Below are 20,257 nucleotides of genomic sequence, written 5' to 3'. Positions count from 1 at the left end.
AAAACTCAAGAAGGCATGCAACCACCAAATGGACTGACTGAAGGTTTGTCCTCCCGTTGATACAGTTCCTCCCTTAGCCTTGCTCTTTTCACTTTCTCCCTCTTCTACTTTTCACTGACTTTACCCCAGTCTCTTCCAACCTCTATCTCTTTCTCTCCCCTATCTTTTTTTAAAATCTCTCTCAGTCTCTCTATTGCAGGGCACCACAACAAGCCCATCCTCATCAAAGGGGCAGTCAAGAGATAAATAAGAGAAATGTATGAAATACAGAGCTTTGTACCGAGATCTTGGAATTGAGAATGTCAGATGGACTTGTATTTATAGATAAATGCATCTACGCACATGTACATATATCTTACTTCAAGGTGACTCACAGGAACAGCAAGTCATTTAAGGAAATATGAGGCAAGGTGACCAAACGATAGATCTAAGAGGCAGGTTTTTAAGGGGAATCTTAAAGGAGGAAAGAGAGGTGGACAGTTTGAGGAAGGAAATTCCCAGAGTTCCAAACCCAAACAGCTAAAGACACAACCAGCAATGGGAAATCAAATAAAATTAGCTGTGATGAAAATTCCAGAATCAGAGGAATTTGATGTCTCAAAAGAGATTATTATGTTCGGGACGGGGAAATGATTTACACTTTGCAAATCCAGCAGAGCATCTTGACTTGATGTGGCATACTTATCAGTTGTAACGTAAGAAACTAGGTGTGGATAATATGGTATTGAAAGATCTGGTTATTATACACAATTATTACACTCACAGGCACATAAGTGTCTGGGCCACTATTAGGCTATTTGTCACAAGGAGCAGCACGCTTTCATCAGCTCATCATGATTCAAGTGATCCAGGGTAAGATGGAGTCTGAGAACATTATACCTTCAGATCCCATGCTACGATACAGTGAAGATCTTATGAGCCTGCTGTAGAGCCATGGAGGTCTACAGCTCAGAAAAAGACCCTTTGGCCAATCGCATGCACGCCAGTCAAAAGCAACCAGCTAACTATTCTAACTCCATTTTCCAGTGCATATCTCTTAGAAGTATACTGACCGCCAGACATACTATAATGGGCATGGTCATGTTGGGATTTGAAAACAAGCAAAGTAAGTTTTAAAAGATAGCAGTTGCTTCGCAGGAAGCCAGGACTTTAGATGAGCTCACACTTACAGTCAGTAGAAAGTGGGAAAATAGCCAGGAGTGCTGTAGTCAAGTGTCAGGAGGTATAGATGAGAACTTCAGCATCAAGTAAAATGAGGCAGGAGTTAGATGGAGGAAGAAATAGGTGACCTTACTATTGGTGCAGAAATGTGCAAGAAAATTGCCCATAGTGTCCAGGGATGTGCAAGCTAGGTGGATTATCCATGGGAAATACAGGGTTATAGGGATATGGTAGGGGCTGGATCTGGATATGATGCTCTTCAGCGGGTCAGTGTGGACTCAATGGGCTGATTGGCCTGTTTGCACACTGTGGGAATTCTATAATTTGATGATATATTAGCCTTTGTACCAAGCATGGAACTGTGAAACATTTGCATTCCTGACTAAGAATACCCAGGGAGTGGTTACCAGGTGGAATTTACTGTCATGTGGAGATTTTGAGATGAATAGCGTTGATGTAGTTCAGGAAAATCTAGATAAGTTAATAAAGGACAAGGGAGATCTGGTGGCCAAGTGGTATTCTGAATGGGCTTGTATTAGAAAGGCTGAGTCTAATGTTCTAGTGATATGGGTTCAACTCCTGCCAAATCAGATGATAAAGCTTTAGTTCCATAATGGCGACCGTGTAACCACTGTTGATTGTTGTAGAAGCCAATCTGGGATGCTAATGTCCTTCATGAGAAGGAAATCTGCCATTCTTACCTTGTCTGGCCTACACGTGGCTCCAGACCCACAGCAATGTGCTTGACTCTTAACTGTCCCTGTGCAATTAGGGATGGGCAATAAATGTTGGCCCAATCATGGTGGCACATCCTGTGAGTGAATAAAAATAGGGGGACAGGGATAAATAATATGTAGTTGGAAGAGATTTGTGTGGAACATAAACACCAGCACAGACCATCTTGCTCAATGACCTGTTCAATTTCTGTAATTTCTGGGTAATTCAGTGAAACTTATCTCTGCTCAGGCACGGTTGTATGTGCTACGTGTTAGATACTATTCCATATTCTGTGGATTTAATAAATGATGAATTCAGGACACACACAGAGTGCCAGCACCTTAGTCATTTGAGCAGTTTGGACATTTAATTATAAGTTAACAATATCCTTGAATGGAGGATTGCCCAAGCAGAGTGTGATTGTCAGTGATGTACATGAAAAAAATACAAGTAGCTAATACCACCAAGACTGGCTGTCCTGAATGAGTCCTTCGTTCTCTGAAAGCAAACGTTAGAAGGTGTAAACAGAAAACCCATCAATGGTACTCCTAACCCATCGTCCCCCTCCCTTGTCAGCATTTCTGAAGGGACCATTCTCTCCATGAAACCCTAGCCCACTTCTCAGCAATCCCCATCCCACCACCTCCTACAGCATCTCACTCTGCAACCCCTGACTTTTTACCTACTCCCTTTTCACTGACCGAAGTTCTAAACCCTTCTTCCAAATGAAACAGCAATTTATTTAGGTGCACTTTTTCACTTCCTCTTATTGTACTCGTTGCTTGTAAATATTGTGTCTCCTTTCCTCGTGGCGAGACCAAACATAGTTTTATGGAGCATCTCCTTACTGTCCCCAAACTTTTCCGACTGGCTCTCGTGCTATTTCAACATTGAGTTCAACAATTTCTGATCATCGTCTCTGCCTGATTTTGCTTCCGTTGCATGCTTTGAATTTTTATCTGTTTTTTTTGTAATCTTGCTTGCAGTTTGTGGTGCACCTGCTGTAAGGTACATCTTTTGTTTCTTTGTTTCTTTCCATTCCCCATCACCATAACCCTCTGACCCTGGAGGACTAACCCTCTGTCATTCAATCTCTCCTGCCTTCCACCCAATCACGGACACTCCTATTGACCTTGTCCCACCCACCTCTTGTTCAAATTCAATTACATTTATGATTCTTCACAATTCTGAAGGAAGGTTTCAGCCCTGAAACTTTAACAATGTTTGTCTCTCACACACTGTCTACTGACACTGCCATAACCTGTTAAGTTGAGCATTTCCAGCATTTTCTGTGGGGTTTTTTTTCATCTTTGCAATCAACCAAACTGTTTGCACTGCGCCAACTAAGTAGACGTTATAACCTGAAGGATCAAGAGCAACTCATCTCCCATTATCAACAAAAGGAAGCCTTGGTCACTCATTGAGCCAATTGTCTTGTTAATTTTTGACTGGATCTCCCTTCACTTGTAACCAACAAAGCTATGAAGGACGTCTTGCGGTTAATATGGAGCTATCGGCAACAACTCATCTTAATCTTGACACCGCTTGTGTTTTTACCAGTTTTATTTGTAATGCCTCCTCAGGTAGGTTCCGGTGTCTTAATTAGATTAGATTACATTACAGTGTGGAAACAGGCCCTTCGGCCCAACAAGTCCACACCGAACCCGTCGAAGCGCAACCCACCCATACCCCTACATTTACCCCTTACCTAACACTACGGGCAATTTAGCATGGCCAATTCACCTTACCTGCCAACTTGAAAAGCACCCATTAATTCCTACTTGTTCTTTCCTCTCTGAAAACCAGTTTTCCATCCATCATGATGCACTTCTCCCAATTCCATGTGCTTTAATCATGCGCAATAATCTCTTTTGCGGAACTTTGTCATAGCTTCAGGAGTGTTTGCTAGTCTGTAATAAGTGTACGCATCCTGCATCCCAAGGATTACAGTGGTTCATAGAAACATAGCAGATAGGAGCAGGAAGAGGCCATTCAGCCCTTCGGGTCTGCTCCACTATTCATCATTATCATGGCTGATTGTCCAACTCAATAGCCTCATCCTGCTTTCTTCCCATAACCTTTAGTCCCATTTGCCCCAAATGCTATGTCTAGCCACCTCTTGAATATGTTCAATATTTTGGTATCAACTACTCCCTGTGGGAATGAATTCCATGGGTTTGCCACTCTTTGGGTGAAGAAATGTTTCCTCATCTCCGTCCTAAATGGTCTGCCCTGAATCCTCAGACTGTGATCCCTGGTTCTCTGGACACACCCACCATCGGGAACATCCTCCCTGCATCTACCCTGTCTAGTCCTGTTAGACTTTTATAAGTGTCTATGAAATCGTTCCCCCACCCTTGACCCCACACAATCCCAACCCGGTCAATCTCTCCTCATACGTCAGTCCTGCCATCCCCAGAATCAGCCTGGGAAAGCTTCACTGCACTCCCTCAAGAACAAGAGCATCATTCCTCAGAAAAGAAGACCAAACCTGCACACAATATTCTAGATGTGGCCTCACCAAGGCCCTGTATAACTGCAACAACACATTCCTGCTCCTGTACATGAAACCTCTTGCGATGAAGGCCAACTTACCACTTACCATCTTTACCGCCTGCCGCACCTGCATGCCTACCTTCAGTGATTGGCCCATAAAGACACCCAGGTCCCACTACACACTCCCCTCTCCCAATTTACAGCCATTTAAGTTGTAATCTGCCTTCTTCATTGGGTTTCCTCTGGGTGCTCCAGTTTCCTCCCACAGTCCAAAAGGTGTGCGAGTCAGGTGGATTGGCCATGCTAAAATGCCCATAGGAGAAAGTGAGGTCTGCAGATGCTGGAGATCAGAGCTGAAAATGTGTTGCTGGAAAAGCGCAGCAGGTGCCCATAGTGTTCGGTGCATTAATCAGAGGGAAATGGGTCTGGGTCAGTTACTCTTCGGAAGGTTGGTGTGGGCTTGTTGGGCCAAATGGCCTGTTTCCACACTGTAGGGAATCTAATTCTTGTTTTTGCTTCCAAAGTGAATAACCTCACATTTATCCAAATTATACTGCAGCTGCCTTTGATTTGCCCACTCATCCAACTCATCCTGATCATGCTGAAGGATCCCTGCAACCTCGTCACAGTTCACTCTCCCACCCAACTTGGCATCATCTGCCAACTTTGAGATTTTACATTTTGTTCCCTCATCCAAATCATTATTGTATATTGTGAATAGCTAAGGTCCCAGCACCAATCCCTTTGGCACCCCGCCAGTTACTGCCTGCCAACTTGAAAAGGACCCATTAATTCCTACTTGTTGTTTCCTCTCTGAAAACCAGTTTTCCACCCATCACGATGCACTTTTCCCAATTCCATGTGCTTTAATCATGCGCAATAATCTCTTATGCGGAACTTTGTCAAAAGAATGTAAGGTCCAAATATACCACATCGACTAGCTCCCCTTTGTCAACTCTACTAGTTACGTCTTCATAGAATTCCAACAGGTTTGTCAAGCATGATTTCCCCATCATAAATCCATTACTCAAGGAGATTGCTCACCACCACCATCTCAAAGGCAATTAGGAACAGGCGGTAAACATTGTCCCAGCCAGCATTGCCCACACTCATGGAACAAATGAAAGATAAATGTGGACAAAGTGAGATTAATGTGAGGGGTAGGGAAGTAAAATAAAACAAGTTCATAGAGTCATAGAATTGTACAGCATGGAAACAGACCCTTGCGTCTAACTCGTCCATGCCAACCAGGTATCCTAAATTAATCTAGTCCCATTTGCCAGCATTTGACCCATATCCCTCTGAACTCTTTCTATTCACATACCCATCCAGATGCCTTTTAAATGTTGTAATTGTACCAACCTCCACCACTTCCTCTGCCAGCTCGTTCCTTACACACCACCCTCTGTGTGAAAACGTTGCCCCTTAGGTGCCTTTTAAATCTTTCCCCTCTCACCTTAAACCTATGCCCTCTAATTTTGGATTCTCCACCCCAGGGAAAAGGCCTATCTATTTCCCCTATCCATGCCCCTCATGATTTTCTAAACCTCTATCAGGTCACCCCTCAGCCTCTGACGCTCCAGGGAAAACGCTCAGTCTTTCCAGCCTCTGCCTACAGCTCATTGAGCAAAAATAAGAACAAAGAACAAAGAAAATTTACAGCTCAGGAACAGGCCCTTCAGCCCTCCAAGCCTGAGCTGATCCAAATCTACTGTCTAAACCTGTCGCCCAATTCCTAAGCATTTGTATCCCTCTGCTCCCCACCTACTCGTGCATCTGTCCAGACGCATCTTAAATGAATCTACCATGCTTGCCTCTACCACCTCTGCTGGCAATACGTTCCAGACACCCACCACTCTCTGTGTAAATACGATATCTTTTTATGATACTAAGTCCAAATTCTAGTCATAGAAATCAGAATGAGAAAAGGCTTCAGGTAACATGTACAATCATTCTTTGTCTACAGTGACTATAAGGAGTTTGGAACATAGCATCTTATTACTTTTAACTCCTGAGATGAGAGAGACTGATAACTTGCAACATCTGTCCAAATTGTCCTGGTGATCTTCTGCCTACTTTGCCCCAACGTTAACCCAAACTACAAAAAAGCAAACGTGGCAAAGCTTCCAGGCCTGACCTGGATATTCCTCTTCGTGCACATGCACAGCAAGGTGGCATTCCCCTTAGATCCTCTCGAGTTGGACATCTTTGCTGACAAGTCAGCCATGTGCGGGGAGAGAAGGGAAATTGAGAAGCAAGGAAATGGGAAAACTAAAGGTGAGGGGAGTGAGTTACAGGGAGTGACGGAGTATGGTTAGGGAGACCAGAAGTAGGAAGAATTTTGATTCTGCAACTAACTCACTGAAACAGCATAGACAACCTGAAGTAATATTGCAGACTCTCAGGTTCCCTCTGATTTATAGCAATACAAGGACCTTTATGTAGCTGGAAGCATTAGATGTGACCCCATTGAAGCATCCCATGGCCAGATAGCGTCTATTCATATTGATGTTGCATACTCAAATAATGGTCACTGGGCCAGATTACCAGAGAGGCAACTCAATCAGCAAACCATGCCACAGTATTAAGATCAACTCCTTCCAAAGATGACAGCAGAGTTAAAATGGGAGAGAAGCTGAGAAAAGGTTTGAGTTTGGGAGTAGGAGGTTGTAAACGTTTCCTAAATGACCTGATTAGGAATGCTATGACACTACTCCAGGCCACATGGGATGTGAACCCATATTGCCTGATCCAGAGGTGGAGACACCACCATTGTACCACAAGAACCCTAAGCCAGCATTTTATAACCAGAACAATGAGGCACCAATTCACACTCACAAATTGCTCGTGCCAGTTTCCTCAGTACAGGAAGAAAGTGATTGGGACCTTGGGTCAAAGAGAGAGATAGAGATCGTGTAGCTTCGCTGTTCAAATAGTGTCTCAGATTTTCTGAGGCCTGTGTTTCAAAGGAAGTTAAAGGGTGAGATTCACCAGTTTGGACTCCTGGCTATAATTAGCATGTGAGCTGCAGGACATTCTGAAAAAAAATGATACTTTGGAAAGAAGGAAAGGGGTCTTAAACTCTGTCATGAAATCAGGATCAATGTCAACTGGATGGTAGGTACAGTTCAAAGGCTGCTTAAACAAGTAAATGTCAAGGTCACTGAATGTACAGTCAGAAATGGTGGAATTCATTGATGCATGGTCATTATTCTTACATTTGAGAGATTGGGCAATTCAGAGCTTTTAGAATTTGGACTGGTGCTAAACCCAACTGTGTTCCTATATTGTTTGCACTAGCAATGATAAGGTAGATTTCCTGAGTCCTCATGAGAGTTGGATAGCTGTCTTACAAATACTGTCATTCAGAAATCCATGTGTTGCTCACTGCAGTGTTTATCAGTCCCCTGTACTCTGTCCAAATCTTATTTTTTTCTATGGGATGTGGGCTTTGCTAGCTAGGGCAGCACTTATTGCTCATCCCTAATTGCCCTTGGGAAGGTAGCAGTGGAGGTAAAGAAAAGCTGGAAAGTGAATCCAATGGTCTTTGCTTCCCAATTCCAATGTTGATATGGTCCTACATTGGCTACCCAGGCCCTTGCAGTTTAATTGTCTTCTTCTAGAAACTTCCACTGGTTTGTAAGAAGTACAGAGCAACTAATTCATTTGGAAAAGTCACAGCTCACAGCATCTGCTGCAGGAGAGGTAACTGGTTTTCTGCAAGCTTAAACTGTATTTTCTTTCTCTGCACAGAACAGGCAGCTTCTCCTGGGGAGACCAAATTGCACCACTTCCATGTCTTTCTCTCTCTGTAACTTGTTTCCAGTTCCAAATTTCTCAAGTTAGCTGAGAACTAATATGTTTTAGTTGAAAACAACTTCATGGCTCCTGGTTGTCTGCACATTCCAAGAATTCACAGCCACTAAAAAAAAAACAAATTTTCATAATCAGGACTCCCTGTCATTTTCTTTTCTTCTGCATGAACATTCGAGGTCGATGTGTGGCACTGACTTCTAGAACTGAAGTTCATGTTGTGATATGTGTCAGCATGCTGATCACAGTGTGCACAATGGTGAGGGAACTGCGAGAATGTGCAGCTCAGAGGGAATGTTGTTTACACGAGGTGTTTACACGAGGCAGCCATTCTGGTATACCCCACCCCTGTTTTTAAGCTACAGTTCTTTCTCCTTGCAACCTATCATTCATACACAGATGAAAATTAAAAGACACAATTCTTGAATGCACCACACCTTCAATTTATGACAGAGGATTTTTTTCTCTCCATCAGCTTGCAAATCTATGCTGATTAGATGGAATTCTTTCATTCTGAGTCATAGAGATGTACAGACCCTTCGGTCCAACTTGTCCATGCCGACCAGATATCCCAACCGAAATCTAGTCCCACCTGCCAGCACCCGGCCCATATTCCTCCAAACCCTTCCTATTCAGATGTCGTTTAAATGTTGCAATTGTACCAGCCTCCACCACTTCCTCATGCCATACACGTACCACCGTCTGCGTGAAAAAGCTGCCCCTTAGGTCTCTTTTACATTTTTCCCTCTCTCACCCTAAACCTATACCCTCTAGCTCTGGACTCCCCCACCTCAGGTAAAAGACTTTGTCTATTTATCCTATCCATACCCCTCATGATTTTCTAAACCTCTATCAGGTCACCCTTCAGCCTCCGATGCTCCAGGGAAAACAGCCCCAGCCTATTCAACCTCTCCCTACAGCTCCAATCCTCCAACCCAGGCAACATTCTTATAAAGATTTTCTGAACCCTTTCAAGTTTCACAACATCTTTCCAATAGGAAGGAGACCAGAACTGCACGCAATATTCCAAAAGTGGCCTAACCAATGTCCTGTACAGCCGCAACATGACGTCCCAAGTCCTGTACTCAATACTCTGACCAATAAAGGAAAGCATATCAAACACCTTCTTCACTATCTTATCTGCCTACAGCTCCACTTTCAAGGAGCTATAAAGCTACAATCCAAGGTCTCTTTGTTCAGCAACACTCCCTAGGACCTTACCATTGAGTGTATAAGTCCTGCTAAGATTTGTTTTCCCAAAATGCAGCACCTCACATTTATCTAAAGTAAACTCCATCTGCCACTCCTCAGCCCATTGGCCCATCTGATCAAGATCCTGTTGTAATCTGAAGTAACTTTTTTCGCTGTCCAGTACACTCCAATTTAGTGTCATCTGCAAATGTACTAACTATATACCTCTTCTGCTCACATCCAAATCATTTATATAACTGATGAAAAGTAGTGGACCCAGCACTGATCCTTGCAGCACTCCACTGGTCACAGGCCTCTAGTCTAACAAACAAACCTCCACCACCACCCTCTGTCTTCTACCTTTAAGCCAGTTCTGTATCCCACACCCTTAGTGATTGTAGTATTGGGAAAACCAACATGTCCACTTCCTCGACTATTTTAGAATTGCTTTGTGCTTGACATGATCTCTACCACTGAGGATTCTTCCTGGGAGAATAAAGAAACTATTTAAAACATGTCTTCTGAATCATTTCAGCTTCAGACTCTGAATTACACCAGTTAAAAATTTATCAATAAGCTCAAATGAGGTTTGCTGCTCGCTGGCTATCTGGATGCTTGCATTTTGTCATAAACATTGTTGACTCTTGCACTTTGAATTCTCTACAGTGTTGATTGCAAGGGAAAGTATTTCTGTTAATCCAGTATCATCACTGGGTTCTATCCTGCTGACAGTGTGAAAGAAATTTCTTAGGCAAACATAACTAATCCCAATGGATTCAGTCTTCTGTTGCAGTTTTGCCATGAGTCTAGCGAGGCCTGTGAAATCTTCTATCTGCGTCCTTTTGCCATCTGTTCTACAATTGGCTGTTATTTAACCAACCATTCACCAACCTTGTTCCATTACTGGGCGTCCCTGGATCAGTTGTTCCTTAGCATCATAGTGTTATACAGCCTTGACTTGTAGGGTAGGGAGGTGAGTCTGGGTGGGATGCTCTTCAGAGAGTTGGTGTGGACCTGTTGGACCAAATGGCCTGTTTTTACACTTTAAGGGGCTCTGATTCTAACCAGTTTGAATCCTGTTACCATTTAACCAGATTGAGATTCAGACATGCATGCATATTCAAGAGTCAGAATGTTTGATTATGAAATGTGTTCTGTACAGGGTGATATTCCTTTTGTTGGATAGTTACGTGTACCATATCTTTAATCTTCAGTGCTATACCTCCTGATGGTATGTGGTTGCATACCGTCAGTTGTAGATAGTGTTTCTTCAACCATGATGCATAAGCTGATAATACAGTAACACTTATTCCAGTAGCAAACTTAAAATGTTATCTAATAGTCCTTAAAAAGCATCTACCAAAACCACAACTACTGTTATCTAGAAGGACAAGGAAACACCATCACCTGTAAGTTCGCCTCCAAGCCATTCACCATGCTGACTTGGAAATATATCCCCATTCCTTTGTTTTGTTGTGTCAAAATTCTGACATTCCCTCCCTAACAGTATTGTGGACCTGAGTGGTGCTGGAAAAGCACAGCAGGTCAGGCAGCATCCGAGGAGCAGGAAAATCGACGTTTCGGGCAAAAGCCCTTCATCGGGAATAGAGGCCTCCATCTAAACTCTGGTTTCCAGCATCTGCAGTCCGCACTTTTGCCTAGTATTGTAGACTTGCCTACTGCACATAGTCTGCAGTAGTTCATGAATATAGCTCAACACCACCTTCACAAGAGCAGCTAGGGATGGGTATTACTTGATGGAGCCCACATTCCATGAGTGAATTTAAACAAGCCCTTTGACTCCTTGTCAGTCAGCTATGTTTGCATAAGAATATCCAATAACCCTGCCTCCACCACTCTCTGGATAAGAGAATTTCTCTGAGAGTAAAAAAATGTCCTCATCATCATCTTAAATGGAAGATCCCTTATTTTTAAACTGTGTTCCCTGGTTCTAATGTTTTCAAAAGCCCCTTAGCATCTAGCCTGACAATTCCCTTCAGGATCTTATTTATTTTAATAAAAGTAATACTGGAATTGATCTTTACAGTCGCTATGATTGACCTAATTTCTTATTGTGTGGTTTTAATTAGATTTTTTTTTATTCCACCAGGAAGGGAGATGTCTCTATATAGTTCTGATTATGGCTGTGTACTGGTGCATGGAAACGTTGCCTCTAGCAGTAACCGCACTGCTCCCTCTCAGCCTCTTACCGCTGTTTGGAATCCTACCTTCATCAAAGACCTGCCCTTTGTACTTCCTTGACACGAATGTTCTCTTCTTTGGTGGCTTGATCATGGCCGTGGCGATTGAAGACTGTAATCTGCACCGCAGAGTAGCACTCACAATCCTCAGGTTTTTGGGGGTTAACCCTTTAATGTAAGCACAATAATGATGCAGCCAATTTGCAACTTCATTGGAAATCGGGGTGGGGCAGCAGGGTGGCTCAGTGGTTAGCACTGCTGCCTCAGAGCTTCAGGGACCTGGGTTCGATTCCAGCCTCAGGCGACTGTCTGTGTGGAGTTTGCACATTCTCCCTGTGTCTGCATGGGTTTCCTCTGGGTGTTCTGGTTTCCTCCCACAGACCAAAGATTTGCAGGTTAGGTGGATTGGCTGTGCTGAATTGCCTATAGTGTGCAGGCTAGGTGGGTTAGCCATGGGAAGCAGAGTTACAAGGATATTGTAGGAGGTTGGGTCTGGATGGGATGCTCTTTGGAGGGATGGTGTGGATTCATTGGGCTGAATGGCCTACTTTCACATTGTAAGGATTCAAGTTCATAAGAAGCAACTTTCATTCAGCACTTGAAATAGGCCCTTGTTGTTCTGCAAGGGGTGATTGTTTATGAGTATTATTAGTCATTCAATCAAATTTATGAATGTCATGGCATCCAATATATCTTGAGCCAAAGCAGACTGAGAGTTGGATATTGAGCAGATTAGGGAGTACAGTGATGCTCAGTGAAATATTTGAGGAAGGTTTTGTTCATGTTTTCGATCAGAAAGGCAAATGGGTTCTATAGCAAGAACTGATAGCACAGAACTTTGCAGCAGGGAGTAAAATGGTAAGAGTGAAATCTAGTTCATTCTGAAACATGCTCTGTGGTCATTGGAACACTGAGGGCTTCATAGTCTTTGCTGCCTGTAGAACTGTCACAAAATTCAATTCAGATATCTAAGGGAGAGAACTGAGTAATCAGAGATTAGAATAACACAACTATGGAGATTCATTAACCTGAATTTTAACGAGATACATTGCTAATTCCACCTCCATCCCCACAGCCCCCCGCCTCCTGAGAACAATTGATCATTTTTGTTCAAAAAGCCTGTGCAGCAGTGATATTATGATAGGAGTGACACCTTAACAAACAGCGAGTGGGACCTCTACTCCTCATACAAAGATACATTTGCCCTCAAGTGATCGGCTGCTCTTCCAGTCCCAGCAGGAACAGAATTAGCGGAGCAGGCTCGATGGGCAGAATAGCTCACTTCTGCTCCTATTTCTTATGAGCTTTTAAGTATATTCAAGGCCGAGACAGACAGAGTTTTAATCATTAAGAAAATCAAGGATTACTGGAGGAAGAAAGGGAGGAAAGTGAAATTGAAGATTATCAGGTCAGCCAGGATCTCACTGAATGGCCCAACAGACTCAGTGCCCTCAATGAACTCATTCTGCTCCTGTGGTCTTAATTCTATAGTGGGAGCCAGGAGTCCTGTGCTTATTGGGCAAACAGTGATCAGACACCTGAGGGCAATGAAGTGGGGGAGGGGAAGAGGTTTGGGGGAACAAGTTTTGGAGACTCGGCTGGAAGGCAGAAGGTGGGGCATCTTCTTTCCTGTGTGCAGACGGTACCATGTAAAAGATATAACCCCACCCGGCCTTCCTTTATCCCGCACTTTCACCAACCGGGGGGGAGAAACATCCGATACTCATACTGCCCCGCCGATAGAAAATAAGAATGTGAGCAGGCTATTCAGCCCTTTGAGCCTGCTCCACCATTCGTGGCTGATGCTCCAGCTCAGTGTCCTGTTCCTGCTTTGTCCCTATTCCCTTTGATCCCCCGGCCCTAAGAACTGCATCTAACTCCATCTTCAAAACATTCAATGTTTTGGCCTCAACTGCTTTCTGTGGCTTAAATTTCCAAGACTCACCGCTCTGGATGAAGAAATTTTTCCTCATCTCAAATGGCATACCCCTGTGCTTAGATTTTTACCCCTCTGGTTCTGGACTCCTCAGTCATCAGGAGGATCTTTTCTGTGTTTATCCTGCCTGTCATGTTAGAATAAAATAGGTTTCTATGAGATCTCCTCTCATTTTGCTGAACTCCAGTGACTATAATCTTGACTAATCCAATCTGTCTTCATACGTCAGTCCTGCCATCCCAGGAATCAGTCTAGGAACCCTTTGCTGTGTCCCATCCATAGCCAGAACATCCTTACTCAGATAAGGAGACTTAAACTGCACAGAGTACTCTAGATGTGGTCTCACAAAAGTCCTGTACTGTCCTGCAGCATGACATCCCTGGTCTGTACTCCAATCCACTCACTTTAACATTTACCTTCTTCACCACCAAGACAAGAATGCTCAGGATTTTTTATGAATCATTTTCAAAACTTAATTTGTGGGGCTTGGGTGTCGCTGCCTGGCCAACATTGATAGCCCATCCCTATTTGTCCTTGAGAAGGTGGTAGTGAGCTCCCTTCTTGAATCGCTGCAGCCCACATGCTGTGGGTTGACCCACAATGCTGGTAGGGAGGGAGTTCCAGGATTTTGACCCAATGAATGAATGGCGGTGTATTTCCATGTTAGGATGGTGAGTGGTTTAGTTTAATTTCCCCTTTTCCCAGTCTTGTCACCATTCAGATAATAATCTGCATTCCTGTTTTTGCGCTACCAAAGTGGATATCCTCACAGTTATCTGCATTTTACTTCATCTGCCATGCATTTGCCCACTAACGGATTTTGTATGTAGGTGGTGTTCGCATGCTTTAGCTGTCCTTGTCTTTCTAGATAGTAGAGCTCATAGATTTGGACAGTACTGTCTAAGGACCCTTAATGAGTTTCTTTAAAAATGTACTTAAGGGATTCCTGGAGAGACCAGAGAAGTGATCTTGTTTTCCTTATATCAGAGAAAGAAGTGGAGGGGGCATGGTTTGGGGGTGAGGTGGGCAGACGGTGAGAAGCTATGAAATATTTAGTGACAGTAAATAAGAAGAAAGTGTTTCAAAAAGAGTCGGCAAGCACAGATTCAAGGGAATGGTCAAACTAGCAGGAGGCAAAATGAGGGAATTGTAAAGTGAGTAAGGATGACTTGGGTTGCATGGCACAAAAGGAGGAGAAAGCAATTCAATGGTTACTTTCAAAAGGCAATTGGATTAATACTTGAAGGGGAAAATGTTTGCAAATATGTGGGTGACGCTGGATAGAAATTGTCAGCACACGAAGACAGACAAATAGCTATCTCTTGTGCTATATCATACTGCAATTGTAACCCTGTACTGGCTTTGTCCTTTAGGCTCACACTGGGAATGATGCTGACCACTGCCCTTCTGTCCATGTGGCTGAGTAACACAGCCACCACAGCCATGATGATGCCGATAGCCACTGCTATCCTTAAGAGGCTGTATGGAGAAATGGAGGCTGTGCCACAGAGTAAAACCAGCGACACAGGTAGTCTTAAGTAAAATCTGATCTTAAACCGAAATGTTAATTCCTGTTCTTTATGCTAAAAAGACAAAAAGGGCTGCAATACTCAATAATAGAAAATCTGCACGCAATATTTGAACAAACAGGCTGACTCCTGACAGACAGTCTACTAGCCTGAGCTTAATTCCAATCCTGAAAATAAAAACTGCTGGAGATCACACTGGGTCAGGCAGCATCCATGGAGAGAAAGCAAACTAACGTTTCAAATGTAAACTACTCTTCATCAGAGCTCCAATATTTTTTGGTTTTCAGTGCAAATTTCGGCATCTGCAGTAATTTGCTCCTTAATTTCAATCCTACTTGCTCAGTTTGTGAATGGGATGGTTACTTCCCTACTTGGAACTATAAACCTCTCACAATAACCTATAGGATGCTGTAAACAGAGGCAGGTCCAACTCCCTCTGGAGTTGGATTATTATCTGAGGAAGACAGAACATATCGGGTATAGGAAGAAGGTGGGCAATAGAATCTGCAGACATACATAGAGAAATTCGGCAAGTAAGCAAGAACTTGGCAGATGGCATACAATGTGGGAAATGTGAAATTTGGCAGGATGAATAGATGAGCTGAATATTGTTTAAAAGGAGAAAGGCATGCCAAAAGCTATAGAACAAAGGGATTTGGGAGTCCTTGAATCACAAAAAACTAGCAAGTAAACGGGGAAGGCAACGAGAAGATTGGTTTTTATTTCAGAGGGATTAGAGTGTAAAAGTAGGGAGGTTTTGCTGAAACAATACAAGGTATTGGTCAGACCACGGGTAGAATATTGACATAGTTTTGGGCCCCTTAGCCTTAGTAAGGTATACTAGCACGGAGGAATTTCAAAGAATATTCAAGAGGCTGAGACCAGGTATGGAGACACTGTCTTGCATGGAGAGGTTGAGTGGATTAGGCCTGTCATTGGAAATAAAAGTGAAAAAGAATTTGAAAATTATTACACTGTATCTATGTGCACAAAAACAGAATTAACGGGCCGAAGTTTCCCAAAACTCAGCTCTTAATTCAACAGACCTTCACAAAGGGCTTCTCTCAGTGAACTCTAGCAAGTTATCTCATGCGATTCTCCACTCTTTGCCCGATTATCTATGCTCCAGGTACCACTACGCTCAGTCGGGAAGTGTTGGCACCTTCCTGCACTCACCCTGCTGAGGCCACATTGAAACCCAAGCCGCAAACTCGGCCAAAATCTGCCGCCCAGATTTGAAGTCACTGTCTGGGTCAGTATGTGCCCAATGTCTGCAGGAGTGCACGGCCATGCTGCAGTAAGGTTGATGACCTTCTGCACTTTGCCACAGCCTTCTCTCTGCGACCTCACAGTCACTCTTAACTCTGCCATTGCATCCATCTCAGCTCTCATGGTTCACCATTCGCAAAATTGCATGCAGCATCTTCCCTTAATGACTCTCATTCATCCCATCCGCCCCAAACTACTAACATTTCCTGCACTCTGTGCTTCCTACTTACTCACCTTCAGCCTCCTAACTGACCACAAGTCCCCCTTGACTGTTCATTGCTGCCAAACATGATAAGCTGCTTGGCTATCTGTCTGCACTAAAAGGCAAGGCCGAGAATGCTGTGGGTATCCAAGTGGGTGCAGAGTGAGTGCACTCTAAGAGACACAGCCAAGAGGCCTGAGATCCTTCCCTGTTCCAATGCATAGAATGAATACCTGTCCCTGCAGTAAAGCAGCCTCACAGCAGCATTATGAAAAAAGGTGTCGTATTATGTGATTGCTGAATGTGCAATGATGAAATGGCAAGGCTGGTGCTTTGCTGATGCCAATCTATCTGGTGGCACAGTGGTTAACACTGCTGCCTCACAATGCCAGGGATCCAGGTTCAATACCAGCCTCAGGTAATTGTCAGTGTGGAGTTTGCACATTCTCCCCATGTCTGCACAGGTTTCCTTCGGGAGCTCCAGTTTCCTCCCACAGCCCAAATATGTGCAGGTTAGGTGGATCGGCTATGCTGAATTGCTCCATGGTGTACAGACTGGGTGGGTTAGCCATGGGAAATGTGGGGTTACAGGGATAGGGTGAAGGCTTGGGTGGGGTGCTCTGGGGAGGATTGGTGCAGAGTCATAGAGATGTACAGCACAGAAACAGACCAACTCATCTATCCCAATCAGATATCCCAACCCAATCTAGTCCCACCTGCCAGCACCCAGCCCATATCCCTCCAAACCCTTCCTATTCATATACCCATCCAGATGCCTTTTAAATGTTGCAATTGTACCAGCCTCCACCACTTCCCCTTGCAGTTCATTCCATACATGTACCACCCTCTGCGTGAAAAAGTTGCCCCTTAGGTCTCTTTTATATTTTTGCCCTCTTACCCTAAACCAATGCCCTCTAGTCCTGGACTCCCCTACCCCAGGTAAAAGACTTTGTCTATTTATCCTATCCATGTCTCTCATGACTTTACAAACCTCTATAAGGTCACCCCTCAGCCTCCAATGCTCCAGGGAAAACAGCCCCAGCCTATTCAACCTCTCCTGATAGTTCAAATCCTCCAATCCCGGCAACGTCCTAGTAAATGTCTTCTGGACCCTTTCAAGTTTCACAACATCCTTCTAATAGGAAAGAGACCAGAATCACACGCAATATTCCAGAAGTGGCCTAACCAATGTCCTGTACAGCCGCAACATGACCTCCCAACTCCTGTACTCATTACTCTGGCCAATAAAGGAAAGCATACCGAACACCTTCATCACTATCCTATCTACATGTGACTCCACTTTCATGAACCTGCACTCCAAGGTCTCTTTGGAAAAAGTGAGGACTGCAGATGCTGGAGATTAGAGTCGAGAGTGTGTTGCTGGAAAAGCACAGCAGGACAGGCAGCATCCGAGAAGCAGGTGAATCAATGTTTTGGGCATAAGCCCTTCACCAGGAAGAAGTAAATTTCTTTGCTGTCCACTACACCTCTAATTTTGGTATCATCTGCAAACTTACTAACTACATTCTTATGCTAACATCCGAATCATTTATGTAAATGACAAAAGTAGTGGACCCAGCACCAGTCCTTGTGGCACTCCACTGGTCACAGGCCTCTAGTCTGAAAAACAACCCTCGACTACCTTTGAGTCAGTTCTGTATCCAAATGGCTGTGGACCGAACAGCCTCCACCTCCACTGTAGGGATTCGAGGGTTCTATGACAGAGGGTACATGCAGACAGTCATTGGTCAAAATGGAGGTCCAGAGAAGTAAGTGTCAAGATGCCATATAACCACACAAACTATCATGTCATGAATTGCCACCACATTGTCAGTTTTTCTCCACTGCTGGCAAACATAGCAAGTTGCATATAAATGAGGTGAAATGAGGTATTATCAAAATGTTAATGCCGGCGAATTGGCCCCTCACCCCTGAACAGGGACATTCTTATTAAAACCCATTAAATTCTTATTGGGCTTCTTTTCCTCATGTCAAAAATGGCATTTCTTCATCTTGCCCGTCCTTCCTAATGACTCGCTATTTACTGCATTGTTCAGGGGCTGGGAAAATTCAGCCAAACGTTTCAGCTCAGCAACCTTTTGTTAGACATAGCAGATGTCACAGATTTTCAGGGAACTCAGTGACAGAGAATGTGGGAAAAGTACAATAGGGAAGATCCATGATAGAACAGGAGGCTGGAGAGATTCAATCAGCATAAATGATAACTAACAGCAACTACTGTCTGAAAAACATGGGGACAATAATTACGGCCTGAAATTATTAAGTTGGTTTGATCTGGAAAATGCCTGAACTTGAAAGGGCTCAGAAAAGATTTACTAGGATGTTGTCAGGGTTGGAGTATTTGAGCTATAGGAGAGGTTGAATAGGCTGGGGCTGTTTTCCCTGGAGTGTCGGAGGCTGGAGGGGTGACCTTATAGAGGTTTATAAAATCATGAAGGGTATGGATAGGATAAATGGACAAAGTCTTTTCCCTGCAGTGGGGGAGTCCAGAACTAGAAGGCACAGGTTTGGGTGAGAGGGGAAAGATATAAAACAGACCTGAGGGGCAACGTTTTCACTCAGAGGGTGGTACGTGTATGGAATGAGCTGCCAGATGAAGTGGTGGAGGCTGGTACAATTGCAACATTGAAAAAGCATCTGGAAGGGTATATGAATAGGAAGAATTTGGAGGGATAAGAGCCAGGTGCTGGCAGGTAGGACTAGATTGGATTGGAATACCTGGTCGGCATGGACGAGTTGGACCGAAGGGTCTGTTTCCATGCTGTACATCTCTATGACTCTATAAAGATGAAGTACTGTTCCCTGCAGTGTTCTTTTTAACCAACCAATTAAATATTTTGGGAATATGGTCACTTGTGTTTCAGGACACATGGCAGCAACCTGTGCACTGAGAGCTGCATGAACAATAATATATTGCGTGCATTTCTGGATCCTCATTATAGGAGGGATGTGATTGCACTGGACAGAGTGTAGATGAGATTTGTCAGGATGTTGCCTGGGCTGGAGAGTTTTAGTTCTGCAGACAGATTGGATAGATTGGGGTTGGTTTCCTTGGAACAGAGGATATTGAGAGGGGACGTATAAGATGTGTAAAGTTATGAGAGGTATAGACTGGGTAGACAGGAAGGAACTTTTCCCCTTGATGGAGGGATCAATGACCGGGGGTGGGGGAGGATGTAAGGTCAGGAACAGGAAGTTTTGAGGAGATGCAAGGAAAACCGTTTTCACCCAGAGGGTGTTGGGAATCTGGAATTCGCTGCCTGTAGGAGTGGTGGAGGAAGAAGTATTTCAATGTGCACTTGAGATGCCAAGGCATAAAAGGCTATGGGCCAAGTACTGGGAAACGGGATTAGAATAGTTAGGTGACTGTTTTGACCACTGGTGGATGCAGTTGGCTAAAGGGCCTTTCAGTGTGCTATAAGTGGGCGGCACGGTGGCATAGTGGTTAGCACTGCTGCCTCACAGCGCCAGAGACCCGGGTTCAATTCCCGCCTCAGGCGACTGACTGTGTGGAGTTTGCACGTTCTCCCCGTGTCTGCGTGGGTTTCCTCCGGGTGCTCCGGTTTCCTCCCACAGTCCAAAGATGTGCAGGTCAGGTGAATTGGCCATGCTAAATTGTCCATAGTGTTAGGTAAGGGATAAATGTAGGGGTATGGGTGGGTTACGCTTCGGCGGGGCGGTGTGGACTTGTTGGGCCGAAGGGCCTGTTTCCATACTGTAA

At 44.1% G+C, this 20,257-nt stretch overlaps 1 protein-coding gene across 1 annotated transcript in view; it reads left to right on the top strand.

Moving 5' to 3' along the window:
• The first annotated feature begins 933 nt into the window (after positions 1 to 933).
• LOC122559967 (Na(+)/dicarboxylate cotransporter 3-like) overlaps positions 934 to 20,257 on the top strand; it is a 59,997-nt gene continuing 40,673 nt past the window's right edge. Inside the window, exons 1-4 of the mRNA XM_087994596.1 lie at positions 934 to 1,105; positions 2,865 to 2,881; positions 11,489 to 11,754; positions 14,889 to 15,043. Of these exons, the coding sequence (XP_087850722.1) occupies positions 934 to 1,105; positions 2,865 to 2,881; positions 11,489 to 11,754; positions 14,889 to 15,043 (610 nt within the window). The remainder of the gene's footprint in view (positions 1,106 to 2,864; positions 2,882 to 11,488; positions 11,755 to 14,888; positions 15,044 to 20,257) is intronic.

Source organism: Chiloscyllium plagiosum, unplaced genomic scaffold, assembly GCF_037043375.1.
Source record: "Chiloscyllium plagiosum isolate Xiang-an unplaced genomic scaffold, Cpla_swu_hap1 HiC_scaffold_15, whole genome shotgun sequence".
In the NCBI taxonomy this organism is placed as follows: Eukaryota; Metazoa; Chordata; class Chondrichthyes; order Orectolobiformes; family Hemiscylliidae; genus Chiloscyllium; species Chiloscyllium plagiosum.
The sequence above is the reverse complement of the archived record's forward strand: the minus strand, read 5'-3'. Positions and strand labels throughout refer to the sequence as shown.